At 30.6% G+C, this 18,345-nt stretch overlaps 1 protein-coding gene across 1 annotated transcript; it reads right to left on the bottom strand.

The window, feature by feature from the left end:
* Positions 1 to 6,867: 6,867 nt before the first annotated feature.
* Positions 6,868 to 11,299, bottom strand: BP01DRAFT_348122 (putative nuclear pore complex subunit Nup133). Its single transcript, XM_025573717.1, has 4 exons — positions 10,855 to 11,299; positions 10,729 to 10,798; positions 7,376 to 10,678; positions 6,868 to 7,319 (listed from the first exon to the last, which is right to left on the bottom strand). The coding sequence occupies exons 1-4, from the start codon at positions 11,176 to 11,178 to the stop codon at positions 6,985 to 6,987; spliced, it is 4,032 nt and encodes a 1,343-aa protein (XP_025427772.1). The 5' UTR covers positions 11,179 to 11,299; the 3' UTR covers positions 6,868 to 6,984.
* Between the last annotated feature and the right edge of the window lie 7,046 nt (positions 11,300 to 18,345).

Raw genomic sequence — 18,345 nt, 5'->3', positions numbered from 1 at the left:
AATTTAATCGAAGAATGTAAGAATTATTATATATCTTAGATAATTATATATAGGCTATTATCATTATTAATCTTATATGTTATATTATTATAGTCTTGTATTCTTATATTCTTATATTTTTTTCTTATAGATTATAATATTCTAACTTCTCAACTACATTAATTTATTTATATATATAGCTTCCAAGGATGTTAGTCTTGAAGACTGATATCTATAATAAATATTACTAATATTACTGTCATAAAATTCTGCTGTTTGTTTGTCTTGTCGCCTTCCTGGCCGCTCTAGCGGCAGAACTTCGTCCTCACCAATACTGGTGTCTTCCGTCTTCAACCAACTAATCAATGACATACTCATCCATGAATCGTTCTCCATGACATATAATAAGATAGAAAAAACAACATATAGAAAGTTAGATATAATAATTCAACTGGTATAGTTCTTAGAAACATATATAATATTCTGAATAACCAGATATACTACTATATATAGAATATAAAGAAGAATAATTATTATTATATTAATTATAACAATTATAAAGAAGAAACAAGACGGCAAGTTAGTATGACTAAGAATACACAAAGGCAGCGTGTATGGCGGCGAGCCATACGAACGGCAGAATATCGCGGGAGACGATATACTGTTACGGGACGGATGAATCGTGCTGATCAAAATATGTCTTTGAATAAGAAGAAATAGCTGAAGAGCTATTTATCAGTTCTGGCGAAATTCCTTTGGATATATATGCTAAGCTAGTGCTAGTTTAGTATGTAGTATACAAGATCTCAGGTACTAACTAGTATCTGAAGCTAAGCTCTATATTAGAGTCTTAATCTTATAATAGAAGCTTCTGTCTTCAGTAAATCTAACTAGTTAGATAATCTACTAGCTTTTATTTATTATGATTCTTCTTCGACTTCTATCTCTATCTCTAACTATAATTCACTTTTTTTTCTATATACTACTTAATTATCTATAATTCTATACTAATAATATAGAGTATTAGATTATTATATAACTAATAATATATAGAAATAAGACTTTAATTTTATTATACTCTAGACTAATAGTATATTTAGTACTTTTCTTATTATAAATTTAAGATAAAGACTAGTACTTTTACTATATTAATAGTCTTCTAATTATATCCTATAGTTTAGTTATATTATATTACTATAAATATAATAATTAAATAAGATTTTAATAGATTATATAGCTATTTAGATAATAAAAAGATACTTATACTAGATATAAGTTTAAGAATTATAGTATATATTATAGATACTATAATCTAGATAAGTCTAAATATAAGTCTATAGTAATTGCTACTCTTTCTTATAATATTATTAAAGAGTTAATAGACTAGATATAGTATATAATAGAATTTAGTATAGTAATAGTTAATTTTCTTTATTAGATTAAGTAAAGCTTTCTCTAGTTAGTTTAAAGAAATAAAAGACTTCTTATTTCTCTTTTCTTTTTCTTTTCTCTTTTTTTCAATTTGTCAAATTAGAACTAAAGAAACAATTATTAATAGATAGTATTTCTTGTTTATTTCTAGTTCTTATTTATATAATATTAGTTAGAGTTTAGCTGGATCTATAGCTACTATTTTATAGCAGCTTCTGTATTAGTAAGTATTAAGACTGATTTCTAGATTAACTCTATATAGTCTTTTAATTTAACTAAGTATTAAATTAGTTCTTCTAATCTTTTATTATATATTATTTATTAAGAATCTCTTTAATTTCATATTCTTCTTTACTATAAATTATTATAGATAATAATTATTTATCTTTCTATATCTATAAGAGTAGTAGTATATTATTAACTACTAGATAAGATAGATTAATATAAGAAATAAAATAGATTTCTTTGAGAGTATTAAGCTATATAGTATATAGTTCTATTCTTTCCAAAATAGTATACTTTATATTATTGTAGTCTAGCTTATTATTTAGATAGTTTATTTAAATATCCTATAGATTTAGCTATACTTAATTACTCTTTTAATATAAGAAAGTAGTCTAGTAGAATTTATTAATCTACTTTTCTATAGTTTATTATATATAGATAATAATATCTTAAGTCTAGTCTAGAATTTTATATATTTTTTATATAACTATATTCTCTTATTAAATAGAATTAAATATGACTATCTTTAGATCTATATTATATATAATCTCTTAGTATATTATACTTAACTTATATTTATAGTTTAAGAAAAATAGTAAAAATCTAATAACTATACTTATATAACTATTGATTACTAGTTTAGTTAAAAAAAGTATAGTTAAAAAAAGTAGTTCTAGTGATTATAATCTATATAAGGTTTTAGATAGAATTTAACTATACTATCTCTATATTCTATTACTCTATCTATTTAAGAATAGTAAACTATAAATAGCTATTTATTAATCTCTAATAGATTATATATTTTTTTTTATATTTACCTAGTAAACTAAATATCTTAATCTAATATTAAGATTCTTAGTAATCTATATTATTTAAGAACTATTTTAAGTAATATTTTAATTATAGCTTTTATAATAATCTTTTTTATTATATAAAGTATTACTTCTTTTATTAGTTTATCTATAATTATAAGAGGATTTATATATAACTTACTATTAAATAAATTAGTAATAAAATCTATTATTAGTTTTTACTATAATTAGTCTAGTATTAGTAGTAACTTTTATAATTTATAATTTAGTAATTTCTATAATTTTATATAATTATAGATATTATAGTTATAATTATATCTTCTTATATCTTAGAATATATTAGACTAGAAGTATACTCTACTAAGAAAAGTATAGATTTATTCTTAGTTGGAATATTCTATAATAAAAGAATTATAATTATTTTAAATAAGTTCTATGTAAAGTAGCTTATAGTTAGAAATCTATTATCTTTCTTTAAAGTATATTTAAGCTTCTACAATTAAATATTTTCTTAGAAAAATTATTAATTTTAGCTAAAGTAGAAATTTCTATATTACCTTTCATATAAGCTTACTAGAATTTAGTAGTCTATATCTACTACTAGAGTATAATTCTAGCTATTCTTAGATTTATTCTCTAATTCTAGTAGTTTTATTTTAGTCTATAATATCTATTCTAAAGAGTTCTTATTTAACTCTTTTTTATTACCTATAGCTATACTAGAGGTATAGTAAGTAGACTAGTCTCAGATTTTAGATCTTTTTCTAATATTCTATTAAAGATCTAAATTATGTAGAATAATATTCTAGAATCTTATTTATTAGATATATTTTATTTCTATTATAATAGAACATCTACTTATTTATTTTCTATTTCTTTCTAATAGACTAATTTAAAATCAAATCCATTTAGAATAAGATTCTATTATATATTCTTTTCTATAAATTTATATAATTAAGAAATACTTTAGATTCTTATGGTTAGTTTTATAAATTCTAATACTAAGTATAACTCAGTATTTTAAGCTTTTAGATATTATATAATTACTAGTAGTTTCTTACTATAAATCTTATAATTATATTTAAATAAAGTATTTTACTTTAAAAGATAAATATAGAAATATATGTTTTTCTTCTTATTTATTTAGAAAAGTATTTTTTCTATATTATAATTAGATAGGTCTATTTCTACTACTATTATATACTTTAGATAAAAGAAATAGAGAACTAGTTTAGTTATAAATTTTTTTTTAATATCTAGAAACTTATCTTATATTCTAGTATCTAAAGAAATAACTAATCTTTTTTTATTAGATTTATAAGAGATTATATAATAGTTAAGAATTTAAAAATTAGATTCTTAATAGAAGTTTATAAATTTTAGAAAACTTTATATTATTTTAATTAACTTAGAACTTTCTTAGAAAGTAATTATTTTAAATCTTCTTAAATTATCTTGACTTCTTTTTCTATTTATATAATAAATCTAAGATAAAGAGTTTTCTTCTATTTAAACTTATACTTCTTAATATTAAGAAATAGGTTAATTTTCTTTAGCTTTTATAATATCTTTTATATATAAGTATAATATTCTTTAATATCTCTATTTATAAGACTTAGTATATTATTAATATAGATTGAGTAGAACTTATTAAAATATTTATATAATATCTAGTTAATATACTTCTAAAAGATACTTAGAATATTTATTAATCTAAAGAGTATTACTAGTTATATAATTTATATTATATATAAAAGACTACTATCTATCCTTAATTCTTATAGTATATATTTTATAAAAAACAGATAATATATTTAGTTTAGTAAATTATTTTATTTTTTTAATCTATCTAGTTTAATATTTTATAAATTAAAGATAGTAAATGGTAGTTCTTTTTTATAATTATATTAAGTATCTAGTAGTTTATATAGAATCTTAATTTTTCTTTTAACTTCTATATAAATAATACTAGAACTACTACTAATAAGTAGCTAATACCTATATAAAGTTCTTCTTTAGTAGTTCAGTTAGCTTAGACTATAGAACTATTACCTTCTTCTAAAATCTATTATAGAAAGAATTCTTTAGAATCTCTAGTTCTTTTTTATCTTATTTCAGAAGTTTAATTTTATAGTAAATATTTTTTTCTTTTATATAATAGTAGTTTCTCTATATTCTCCAATTAAAAGAGAGATAGAAAGACCTTATAGTATTTTAGAAATATTATATAAGAATTAATTATTTTTCTAATCTAAAGAATCTTCTAAAGTACTAATAAGATTATAATTATTTTATATCTTTTCTAAATCTTTTTTATAAATAGTCTCTAATTCTTATTTCTATAATTAGCTAAATTCTTAGTTTTATATATTATAGATATAGTAAATTCTTAGTTTTATATATTATAGATATAGTAAATTCTTTAGTTGTATCTTTATAATATATCGAAATAGTCTTTCTTAATCTAGTTCTAGAACCGTGATAGGATCTACTTGTCAGGGTAGAAAGCCTGTCGACTAGGTAAGGAATCAACCACTAAATACTATGGATTTATCTAGTAAAGACAAAGATAGCCTATATCTATAAAATAGACTAATCCTCAAGAAATTAGTAGTCTTCTATAGAGAAATTAATATCTTATAGATATTAAAAAGATATAGATCTACTATTAATAATCTTATAACTTTAATAATTACTATTGTATATTATTCTAATAATCTTACTTCTAATAATAGTTATTTTATTATAAATAATACTCTTTTTTATAAGAATAAGCTATCTAGCTTAGATATTAGAGATAATCTTATATATTCTAACTAGAAATAGTAGAGATCTAGTAATAAAAGATAAAGAACTTATAGAATAGATAATATTAATAAAGTTATATATCTTTTCTATATACATTTACTAGTATTTAGTTATAGTTATATAGATAGATCTATTACAAGAAAGTATAAATAAAATAATTTTATATTATTTTCTTTTCTTCTTTCTATTCTTTTTACTTCTTATATTATTTATCTATTAGGTAATACTTTAAGTATTCTATTATATTTATATTATATTTCATTTATTAGTATATTATATTCTTTATATTAGACTTTCATATACTAGATAGAATAATTAGTATATATTACTATTACTATACTTTTATAACTACTTATTTATACTCTATGTATAATATAGTAATTAGATTCTATTAGTTATAATATATATACTATCTTTAAATCTAAAGATATAAATAAATAAGAGATCTTTATAATCAATTATATTCTAGATAAAAAGAAATTAATTCTATACTAATAGTATTATAGCTATTAGAGTAGCTATAAAATAGTAGAGATTTATAAATCTTCTTAGATATACTTTAGTTAATATACTTAGATACCTATTAGTAAACTTAGAAATATAACTAAACTAGTAGAGTTTCTAGACTAGTGTTATAATTACTTCTTCTATAAAAATAAAATTAAAAAGAATAAAGCTTTTATTAATTTTAATAAAAAAATTCTTTATATAATAAATAAGTATATAGTTTATCTAGAAAAAGTCGTTATATAAATAATGGTAATATACTATTAATACTACAGTTTATTAATAATATAGAAAACTATATATACAGATAAACTTATTTAATACTTAATATACCAATATTTTACTAGTAGTATATAGTTATATATATCTAGTTAGACTCTATCTAGGACTTTTTATAAGCTATTTCTAATATTATAGAATAGATAGATTATACTAATTAAAATATATCTTTAAATAAGAAGAAATAGCTAAAGAGCTATTTTATCAGTTCATACAAAATTCTTTTAGATGTGTGCAAACTAAGCTAGCGCTAGTTTAGTGTATAGTGTTCGAGGCCTCAGGCACCAACTGGTGCCTGAAGCTGAGCTCTATATCAGGGCCTTGGTCCCATAACAAAAAAGATCAAATAGATCAAACAGATCAAACAGGTCAGTTGGATCAAGCAGGTTGGGTAGGTGCTCTGAGTTTGCACTGTGACAATATAAAATAATTTTTAATAATATAGTTTAAATAGGAGGCTGACTATCTTGATAATATTGGAGATGGAAGAAGGAACTCAGTTCCATTGAAAGGATGCCCGAAGGCGGAAAGCTAATGGCAGAACAGCTGTACGGCCTGAAACCACCATACCCACCATCTTATAAGTTCTGCAATAATCAACTTCATCACACATTTATTGTCTTCTATAGATCCATGATATTAACTAGAGATTAATCAAACTCCGGAAAACTATCTACAGCTGATACCATGGGCGGTGAGCTGCACAGCCTATCAGCAGGTCCCAGGCTACATCACTACGAAAGAATAGAGTATTATGATCATAGCTTGCTTAAGGCTAGTTTGACTACAGTAGCAGGCGGGGATGCACATGATGAGCCGGAAGAGGCCACATAATTCCAGACACTCTGATGTGATTAAGCCTCCTAACTCAATTCCACTGCTCACTCCTAGTAAAGAGGGAGTTATCATGACTATCTAGTAGCCAAACATACTCAACACTGCCTCAAAGCCAGTTAAGCTGTGCCTTGCGATTTGGGCTGCTGGGCATCTCGTGCAACTGCAAACCAGATTCTAGACTGTGTTCCGCCGAAGAGAAAGAGATCATGGACTGCGACGTATGTACCGACTCAAAGAGTGTCTTGAACCAGAAATCAAGCTTTCCACAGTCAATGTAATGTAACATCAGCTCATTTTCCTTTTCAAGGTCATGGTGAATGCGGGCTCGCTGCTCCAGGCTAAAACGAGCCGTGAGAATTGTCAATTCTGAATCACTCAGAATGACATCCTGCGGAGTCTGAGGAATGTAGAGCGATGAACAGGATGGGTTTTCAGCAAGTCCTAGCAGGAAAGTTAGCAAATTAAACCATAAGCGAATACTCGCAGAGTTAACCTACTATCCTTCTGACACCAGTCGAGGGTGCGAGCAAGTGCTGTACTGTGAAGGAGATGTTCGGAGTCGCTTCCCATTTCCTCGGCAACTCTTCCAACTTCAACCCAGTCGTCCTTAATCATGCACCTCTTCCAAACTAATTTCCCCAAAACTGCATAGAGCTGCGGATTCTGTTGGGCATGAGAACTCAAGCGTAGGACGCGCAGAGCAAGGTAATCCTCCTTTCCTATTATTGCATCCTGATCATTGCCCGCCGTCCCAGGTATTCTAGCTAGAGTCAACAAATCCAACAACTCGTCAACGTTCAGCACTTGCCGGGACACTATTTTCGTGATAGCCTCCCTCATAATCTCGACAAGCGACGGCCTGTCTTTCGAGATATTCCCTACAATGCTTGAAACAGCCATGTCAACCCCGGCTTTCTGGTCGATGGCGCATTGTATGGTCGGTGCAATAGAAGCGAATATCACTTCCTGCACGGCGTCTATTTCTGCAAGGTCTTCTAGGCGCCTGATATGCCTTTGGACCTTCAAGTTGCTGGGTGAAGACGAATGCTCCCATCCTGCTAATTTAGCAAGTTTGGCTAAGGACAACTCTACCCGATGTCCCCACAAGTCTAACTCCTGTCGAAGGGCTAGCTTCTCCAAGGATTCAGCAACCTTGTCGTAGTCATTCTCACCGACCGCATCATTGATCCAAGATAGTCGAGAGTATGCCGAGTGATTGCGCAAAAATTGGGTGACATGAGGCTGGAACTTCTTCATTGCAAAAAGGACTCCTGCCTGGCCTAGGGATATTTGCCGGGAAAAGAATGCCTCGGCCCATACTTGGCCAAATCTCTCAAAATAACCGGATATCTTCTTGCTCAGTTGATGTGAAGCACTTTCAAGATCCCTAGCCGTACTGATTGGAGAGTATGATGGAACACTCTGGCTCTTAATCTGGTCTTGAAGCTCGATCATCAGCTCGACCAGTGCCTCCATATCCTTGAAATTTTCGGCCAATTTGATAGCCTCGTCCAGATGACCAATCCCCGCGAGCTTGAAAAGTTGCCATTTGCGTTGCTTGACATGTGTTTGTTCAACACTAATGCCCTCATCGATTAATTTAGGGTCTTCCTGAGCAGCAAGCCAGCTGACCCTCTCTCGGTGCATTTGGCCGAGGATATGGAATTGCCTCGCACCATTTGTCGCAATCTTCTTCAGCGTGTCATTTGCCGGTGCATCGGCAGCACCTGTTCTTTGCTGAATCCAGGCTCTGCAGCTGTCCAGTTCGAGATCTAAGAGGCGTACGGTTTCGACATACCCCATGCTTCGCGAAGTCCAAAATTCTGGGAGACCCTTGTAGTTGCCTGTTAGTACCCCATCCTCCAGATAGCCATCGGTGATTCCGTAGCGGCTAGCATGCTCATCTCTATACCGATATGCGGTTTCTAGAACAGCTAGAGACAGCTCGCTGGCCCTTAAAAGCCTTTCCATCGTCCTCCATCCTTGCTTCATACTGTTGCCCTTTAGTGGTTTGATCGATTTGTAAATCCAGGGTACAATATGTTCCAGTTGGAATGTATCGTAGAGGAACCAGTGACGGACCTTGTCACTATCACTGTCGTGTTGAGTTTTGAACCTCTCACTCATTGACTCTAGTACGTCAAACAGCGGCGTTTGATCTTCTCCGGTTTGCTTTCGCCAACTCTCTTCCAGCTTCCAGACAGCTCTCTGAGCTGCAATCTTTTCTGCGCCCCACAGCAATTCCCACCAGATCGAGCGATCCAGGACTTTCTGCTGTTGCATTAAGAGAAACGAAAGATCATCAAGGGCCTTTGCCCGCAATTTGAGGCTCTGATCCACGGATATAGACGTCGTTGGTATGTACTTCGAGGTCGAACGCAGTACTTCATTGGCCACCTCGAGGGCAGCCCGTTCAATTTCTCCTATGGGGAAACCAAGACCATCTTTGCTTGTCAGATCCAATGGATTTTCCATGATGGTACCGTAAAAGATCGCTTGCTCAATCCTATGCTTTGCAGTGATGTAGTCAGTCTCGGCACTTAATATTGCCTCCTGTTTCTCTCTAGCCAAAGCACTGATTCGAAGAATTCCGAAACCCCGGACCATAATAAGACATGCGGAATCTGCACTCTCTATGTTCCGATGCTCACACCCAGTGCCTAATATATCGTACTCTCGCCCGGACCGTAAATTGATAACATCGTGAAATGCGCCTCGCTGACGAATGTTGTCCAAAGGAATACCGTCCAAGACCTCTCTTCCATCTGAAAGCGAAAGAAGAATGATGGACTGTCCGACCACGAGAAAGCCCATATTACCAGGGTGGGGAACATGTAGCTTGATTCGCGCCGCGTGGAGATATGGCATAGAGCCACGATGCTTGATCGCCGTACTGGACAGTATTTGAGCCTCCTCGGAGAGCCTCAGATGTTGAAGGAATAATTCTTGAGAGCTCGCTGTTGTCGTAGCCACCACCACCAAGACATCCCGCATGCTGGGTTCGCTACCTTGAGATTGGTAAGTGATGGGTTCCATGGCGGCGAATACGAAATCGAGAACCTCGATATTGCTTTCTTCAAGATGATGCGAGTCATGGCCCAAGGTATCCAGCATCAAGTTTCTCACATCGAACTGCTTCTTGAGCAAACTTCCGTTGTTCCAATGCGTGTCCCATATTTCGAATGAACCCCTCGTAGTGGCTATGACGACTTCTCTCTGTCCCCGCTGGTGTGATTGACCTGCTTGTATTGCTGCGATGTCTCTCCTCCAATACCCCCCCCCAAAAGCATTCCTTAGCCCCCCCAAAAACCCTATATTCGCACCAGTAGAAGGATTTCTAAGAAAGCTCGCCGTGACAGCTGGCTTCCCTTGGGGGTCTCTCACAGTAACATGAGCAGCTCTTCCTGTACAGAATCTGATAATAATACCAGATGGCTCGCAATTGATGACTTCGGTAGCCTGTTCGCCAGATAAAAGACCGTTGATGCTTCCCTGAAGGCCACACAATTTCTGCCTCGTATATCCGAGTGCTGTGGCGCCCGTTATGGTCTCCCAATAAAATATATGACCACTGTTTGGTGCTACAACAATCAATCCGGGCAACCCGTCCGTTGCTGTGGACAAGAGCTGTCCAAGAGGTGCTGTATTGTTGGCTCCCTTGCATGACTCGGGTAGGCGCAGAGTAATGACATCCGCATTCTGTGATCGAGTATCGGGCGAGTATCGCCAGATTATTGCATAAGATCGCGTCAATGCTAACGCCAAGCCATGGCTCTTTCCAAAGACAACTCTACAGGGCTCTGCAAGTCCATTAACAGATACCACGCGGAAGTAAGACGACGATACTGACCTGACTGAAAGCCAATGACCTGATCTGGCAACGCTGGCAGCTGTTCGACTCTATAGAAGTCTGTTTGTGACTATGAAACCAGAGGTCAGTTATATATTACCGCACGAGCGTGGGCGAGTGACAAACAAGAATAACCGCTTTGCGCAGTTCCCCGTGATTAACCGCGGGTCTTCTGGCGGCTCTAATAGGTATTTCTTTGTGTGTGTCCGCAGAATCTGTAGCAGTGAACCCGGCATTGACCAGATCAATATGTCCGGTGCTCAAAGATACATTTTCCAGTTGACTCTCCACATAACCATTCCTGAGAGTTTCGGTATCGACTTGGCGTAGAGCAGAGCGCTGGCGCTTTGCATTCGGTTGATGCGTGGTCTCATCCGAATTCGTACGCTGCCGTCTCCGGCTGTTGCGCAAAGCGGCTGTCGGCCCGAGTGCAGCTTTCGGTACGAACATTATGAGACCTTGAGACTATAGCAGCGATGGTCAAATCGCCTCCGAAGCTATTAGATCATGTATGCTTCAATGCATGAAGAACAAATTTAGTTGTGCGAACATGCGTTGACTTGACTTCCAGCGATGCTCATATTGTAAATAACACTCAAGATGCGTCGGCAGCGCGCAATTAAAATGCCGCCGATCCGAAGGCGGTCGAGCCGTTGAGCCCATCCTCTAATGTAATCGTACACCGAACCAGCAGCCGCGCCGGCCCTCATCAAAATCCTCAAAATCCTCAACACCCTTGACCTCCATGAAGTTTAAAGACCATACTAAAAAGACTATAGATTTTATTTTTGGTATTTTAATTGGATACTTTAACTGGTTATATTACTCCCTTCTATATATACTATGGTAAGTCTGCTGATATATTTTAAAAAGATTTTAGAACTAAAGTCTAAATGGTCTTATTTTTGATACTCCTGTCTCCGTTCCTACCATCCTTCCGTCTCTGTCTTACCATCCTTCCATGTCCCTTCCATCCTAGGGATAGTCTCGGAATGTATTTTGTTTAGTATGGTTAGTATATAAAGGTGGGGGGGAGGGTTTGATGGGGTGCTTGCTTAGGTAAGCCGGGTAAAAGTAGGGCAGCTTTTTTGCATAGGAAAATGCTTCGAAAAATATTACAAATCAGGGGATGGTTATTCTGGGCTAAGAATAGCTAAGTGTCAAAGTTGTCGGTAGGGACGTTCCTTATATCATCATGAAGTTGTTGATTCTTCCAGGATCCTGAGACGAGATGAACTAACTAAGATCCATCCAAGGCGGAATAATAGCGCAGAATCGTTCTTAATGCTGTCAACACTGCCAGTAACGATTATATATGCCAGTCTTTCATAATAATGTCCTTATTATATATTTATATAAATAGAGATATCAAGATATATCAGATATTTAATAATACTAATATTTTTTATATTTATTAATCTTTCTATTAGTACTAATATCTAATATATATATTGTGACCGCCGCCTCTGCGGCTTGGCTCCGCGCCTTCCTGGTGTCTTGAGGCCTCCGCGCCTTCCTGTATCGCCTGCATCGATGGCGTGGGATACTTAACCTTCCGGCCTCCCAGGCCCTCCGTAGAATGAATAACTTCCTTATTGATTCCCTCCTTGCTTACAGCAATTATTCACAGTTGGTAGCATGTCCAATATGTGCTCTTGACTGCTTCATCCTATAGTATATCTGAGGATTGTGTCTTTTCTTCTCATGTTGTAATCTACACGTCTTCCTGCTTTGTGATATACGAAAGTATATCAAGATACATTATTCTTGGGACTTCTTCAGGGAACTAATTACTTATCTTCTCTTCCCCTCGCTCACTGGATATATAGTATCTTCTGTTTTTACAACTGCTGCGACGTCTCCTTCCTTATTAAAATAAAAAGTCGGTTATAGACAGTTCTATCTAATTCTATTCTAATATAGCTTTCTTCCTTATTATCTTGACTATAAGACGGAACTTTCGCCTACTATAGAGATACTCTGAACTTTATCTTTTTATTATTTCTATATCTTTTAAATCTTATTTTTTATTACTCCTGAACTCTATATATTATATATAACAGCTATTTAATTATTTAATCTATATATTATTAAGACTTCATAAGAGAAAGTAGTATTATTTTATTAACTATACTAAACTATTCTCTTTATCTATAGATAACTCTCTTAATCCTTTAAAAATATCTTATATAAGTATAAAGTAAACTAGTAAACTATTAATATCAAAGCTACTTCTAAGTAAATAAGAGTATCTTACTAAGTTAGTCTATTAGCTATAGAACTTTTAGCTTTATACTTAATATAAGTTTATATATTAGCTTAATAATAATATTCTCTAATAAGCTAAATATATACAGCTTTATATATCTAATCTACTTTAAAATCATAACTTCTAGTATTTACTAGACTAGTGTAAGGGCTGAGAGCCCTACAACTTCCCTTTAGGGAAGAAAAGTATCACGTGGGCGTATCAGTAGGGTCAATAGGTCCATAGTCCTAATTCAAGGGATGAATTAGCGACTGTGGGTAATGCTGGCCGAACGGCTATTGTTTTGAATAAGTCCTATTGTTTATTCCTTACAACTAGTCTATAGACTATCTATCTCTAAATAAGACTATCTCTAAGTTTCTATATCTTATATATTATATCTCAGATCTATCTAACTATTATATATAGTAAGATAAGTATAAGTTAGATATTAGATTTAGAACTAAAGTATCTAATTCTCTAGAATATATATTTCTTATCAGCTATAAGTATAGTATAGTTACTAATCTAGAATACTCTATTATCCCTAAGATATCTAGCTAATTTAACTTATCTAATTCTATATATATATTATCTATTATATATCTAATAATAGTATACTATTAATACATAGAGATTTGTAATACTAGTACATCTAGTATATCTAGAATAATAAATATAGAGTAAGCCAATTCTAGTTAAGAGCTGTCTAGTAGTCTAGCTATTTAAACTTTAGATAGTTTAATAAATTCTATTATTATTACTAATTCTAAAATATCTTATTAAAATCTTTTATAAGAAGATCTTTATACTTTAATTATAATATTATAAGCTAAAATAAATACTACTAATAGAAATATTAATATATATTTTAAAGATATTAATAGATATCTAAATATAGAGGATATAAGATATTGAAATAATAATATCTCTAGATATATTAAAGAATACTTTAGTCTTTATAATAATATTATTAATTCTCTAAATCTACTTCTATCTTAAGATATAAAATATCTAGAGACTAATAAAAAATATTAAAAAGCTAAAGAAGTAATATATTAAGATATTAAAGATAAAAAATACTTAATTTATTAAGATATTAATAGTAATAGTAGATATGTAGTATATTAAAATTATAGATATTCTGAAAGATACTATTAATATTAATTTAGTAATAATTCTAGTAATTCTAGTTTAAGTAATAGAAATAATAATAATAAACCCTCTCTATTCCCTCTGAATAATTAATATTAAAAGAGTTATAGTAGTAATTATAGTAGTAATAGTAGATATTATAATAATTAAATTAAAGATCTTCTTAACTCCTTATATAATAAGAAATATAATAGCTGAGATCCTATATCTAACTTTCTTAAGTATTTATATTAGTAGAAAACTAATAAGATTAGCTATTTCTAGTCTAACCATCTCTTAGATAATCTAATAGCTAATTACTATAAAAATCTAAATAGTTAAAAAATATATTACTAGAATATATATCTATTTATTAATTATCTCTATAATACTATTAATTATAAAGATAAAATTATAATTAAAGTAAAATATTTAGATATATCTTATCAGTACTATATTATAATAGTATTAGTCTAAAGTTACTAATTATAAGATGTACTTAATATATACTCTTAGTCTTAAAGATAATTAGTTCTATAAATTACTATATTAATTTTACCTTAATATATATAATACTATTTACTATCTTAATAATATTATATATTTATACAAAGATATTTATACCAACTGATTAGTTAATACTTTTACTTAAGAGATCTTACTATACACGCAGTCTGTCTATATTAATAATATATACAATCAGCTGTGTATGATATGGGAGTATCTTGACCCTAATATATGGGATGATATATCTGAGTGTAAGGAGTATAATATATTATTAAGTAATATCTAGAGTATTAGATATTCTAGTAGTAAGACAAAGTTACTAGATATAATAGCTGTGGAAAGGATTATAATAGATATTAAGATAATAGATATAATAATAAGAAAAAGAACTATTAAGATAAGAAGAAATAGCTTGTCAAAGTCGGTGGTAGGGAAAGATCCTTATAATGTCATTATTATCATGAAGTTGTTGATTCTCTCAGGATCCCGCGACGGGATGAACTAGCTAAGATTCGCCCAAGGCGGAATAATAGGACAGAATCCTCAATACCATCTTCTACTATTATATATACCAGCCTTTTTCATGACAACGTCCTTGTCGTAGATATATATAAATAGAGATATAAAGTATAGAAACTATCTAAGATATAGTAGATAATTAATACTACTAATATCTTTTGTATTTATTAATCTTTTTGTCGGTAGTAATGTCCAACACGTGCACCTACTGATCATCTTCAGGTCTATACCCAGACCAACAGATCAGATACTCTAGGACGGGCTTTCAATACCAACCCTTATAGATAAGATACTTATTAATAATCACTTCAACTTTATAGTAATTAGTTTAACCAGGAAACCTTTTGTCTTCTATATAGAGTGGTTTAGGAAGGGTATGACTAAACAGATTAATATCAGTAGTAGGCTCCAGCTGGGCGATAGATACTACTGGGTGGATAGTCCAGGATAACAGCAGCTTCAGTCAATAGGCATGACATCCAACCACTTCGAGAATCTTGAAAGAACCAATAAATTAGGATATAAGCTTCTTCTTAGTATCTTTAATATAAATAGAAGATATAGTATAGCCTTGATGTAGATATAGATATACCTTATTACTAATATCAAAAGATAAGGACTTATATTAAGCGTTATAGTGCTTCTTTATTCTAATAGATATAAATTATAGTGCTTCTTCTGTATTAAAATAACAGGAAAAGTCCTAGGTATTAATATTATTATTAGTAGTCTAAGTATTATGAGTGTTAGTATATCTAGGAATAATAACTTCTATATAAAGGTATTAAGATTCTGTGGTTGATATTACTAGATATTTAATCTTTCTCAGGATTGACTTTACTAAGTACTATAATTGACAAAGGGTAATACCAAATATTAACTTATAAGATATTTTGTTTGTAGACAATAATACAGACAAATTAATAGTTAAAATAATAGAAGAGATGAATATAGACTATTAACTAGTATAGTATCTGGTCTATATAACTCTATATCAAAGCATAGTCTCAACGACTTGGATGATCTGTTTGCTTTGACTGTCTATCTAAGGATGGGTAGTGGTGGAATAGTACTATTTTATCTTTATTTTAGAGAATAGATCTTTCTAAAATACTAATATAAACTAAGAGTCTCTATCTAAGATAAAGTAATATGGAATTCCCTAGTTATATATCTAGAAATATTCAATAACTGCAAGTCCCTATTGATCAGCTTTCTACTTAGTATTACCTGGGATCAGTCCTATATACTTAGTAAATTTATTAACTAAGATGAGAAGTTGATTATATATAGGAGTCTTTAGTAAATCTGTAATAAAGTCTATTATTATAGTATAGAATAGTACTAGTACAGGGATCAGTTGGAGTGTTCTGTATAGTTAATATCTAGGAACCACATTCTATCTATAGACAAGACAGTGACGAATATAGTTCTTTAATAATTTTCGATCTTTGTATATAATCAAATCATAAAGTTCTGGAAGGTATTTATTAATACTAATATATCCTTGCTTGTTATAGATAGTATAGAAAATTTTAGGTAAGATAGAATATAGAATATATATCCAGGGTTCTTCTACAGCAAGATATCTATTATTCTTAACAGTAGGATCAGGGATTATCTCAGAGTTGAAGTAGGCGATGTATTTAGTTATATAGAGGAGGCTTTTATATATAAAGTATAGTAAACAGGCGTCTGGGTCAGAATGTAGAATATTAATAATTTCAGAAGTATAGAGGTCAGTCTAGTAGCTGTTAATTATTTATTATTTAAAGTTATAATCCAGCTTAATTATATATATATTTATAATAAAAGTATTAACTAGTATATCTTTAAGATTAAGGTCTTGTTATTCAGGAGTATAAAGAATATCTTTTTATAATAGACGAGACAATATATCAGTAATAGTATTAGTATTTCTAGATTAGTAGTAGATAAGGATATTAAATTATTAAATATATTAACTTACTCTAACTAGTCTTAGATTTAACTATTCAACAGCAATAGTATTGAATAATATCTATTTAGAGATACCAACTGTACTTATATAGTCAGTGTAGATAATAGGTAGTTTGGTAGACACCTATATTAAATAATAGAGTTTTTATAAATCCTAGATAAGACAAGAGACTTTTAGCTTAGTTAGCTAGTAGTTTTATTCAGCAGGGGTTAGTATTCTACTAAGGAACAAGACCGGTCAAACCTGAGTGTGTGTAGGTGGTTTAGATAGGTTGTTTGGGGTGGTTTTAGATATTTTACTATTCTTATCTCTAGATATAGCGTCTTACTTTATATAATATATTATAATACTATATCTGTTCCTAGACACATTAAGATCTATGAATAATTAAGTATTAGAGTCGAAATATGCGAGTATCTTTAGATCTATAAATTCTGCTTACAGTATCTTATATACTTAATATTTCTCCTTAGTCATATTAGAAATCAATGTTCTAAAAGCATATTCTTATTAAGAGTAAGAATAAGCTTATCCTATTAAGTATATCTTAAGTATTTATATCTTTTGATTCTGAAGAGGAGCTGTCTTTTAGGTATAGTAATTAATATAGTATCTTAGCCAGCCAGTCAAGCCGAGGTAGTATTCTAGCTCAGTGAGTATCTAGGGAATTTGGAGGGTGTATATAGCTTCCAACTTCTCTTTAGGGGTAGTAAGACCCAAGATATTAATATATTATCTAAGTAAAATAATAGAAAGGAAAGTAATAAATATCTTCTTTAATTTCAGCTTTATATTTATATCTTCAAGCTTCCTGAATAAAAGATATAAATATCTGAGATACTTATTAAATAACTGGGATATAGTAAAAATATTATTAATATAAGCTCAATAAAACACCTTATATTCAGCTAAATACAAATCTATCTGATACTGAATATAGGGAACTGAATTTATAAAATCTATAATTATAATATAAAAGACTTCCTAACCACAATATATAATAATCACCAAACAGTTTCGATGTGGGGGAAATACAGACTATTAATAGAAGAACTAAGTGGTATTAATAATAGTAATATAGAGGCATCCAGCTACTATCTGAAGAATTTTATCTTAGACTAGTATAGGATATATATCAGGTTTGGTCTTATAATTTATTTCTTACAAATCTACTACAGCATATCCCTTAGATTTGTTATTCACTGTTTTCTACACTATAAATATAGAATAGGAGGTAGGAGTATATTCT

This window comes from Aspergillus saccharolyticus, assembly GCF_003184585.1.
Source record: "Aspergillus saccharolyticus JOP 1030-1 unplaced genomic scaffold BP01scaffold_42, whole genome shotgun sequence".
NCBI classification, from domain to species: Eukaryota; Fungi; Ascomycota; class Eurotiomycetes; order Eurotiales; family Aspergillaceae; genus Aspergillus; species Aspergillus saccharolyticus.
Note: the sequence above shows the minus strand (reverse complement) of the source record. Positions and strands in the feature narration are given on the sequence as shown.

Excerpts from the sequence above, each read along its gene's own strand:
- BP01DRAFT_348122 (XM_025573717.1), bottom strand. The coding sequence starts at position 11,178 with ATGTTCGTACCGAAAGCTGCACTCGGGCCGACAGCCGCTTTGCGCAAC. Across the intron at positions 10,799-10,854 it reads TGCGCAAAGCGGTTATTCTT|TCACAAACAGACTTCTATAG; the intron begins GTTTGTCACTCG and ends CTGGTTTCATAG. Across the intron at positions 7,320-7,375 it reads CGACTGGTGTCAGAAGGATA|GACTTGCTGAAAACCCATCC; the intron begins GTAGGTTAACTC and ends CTTTCCTGCTAG.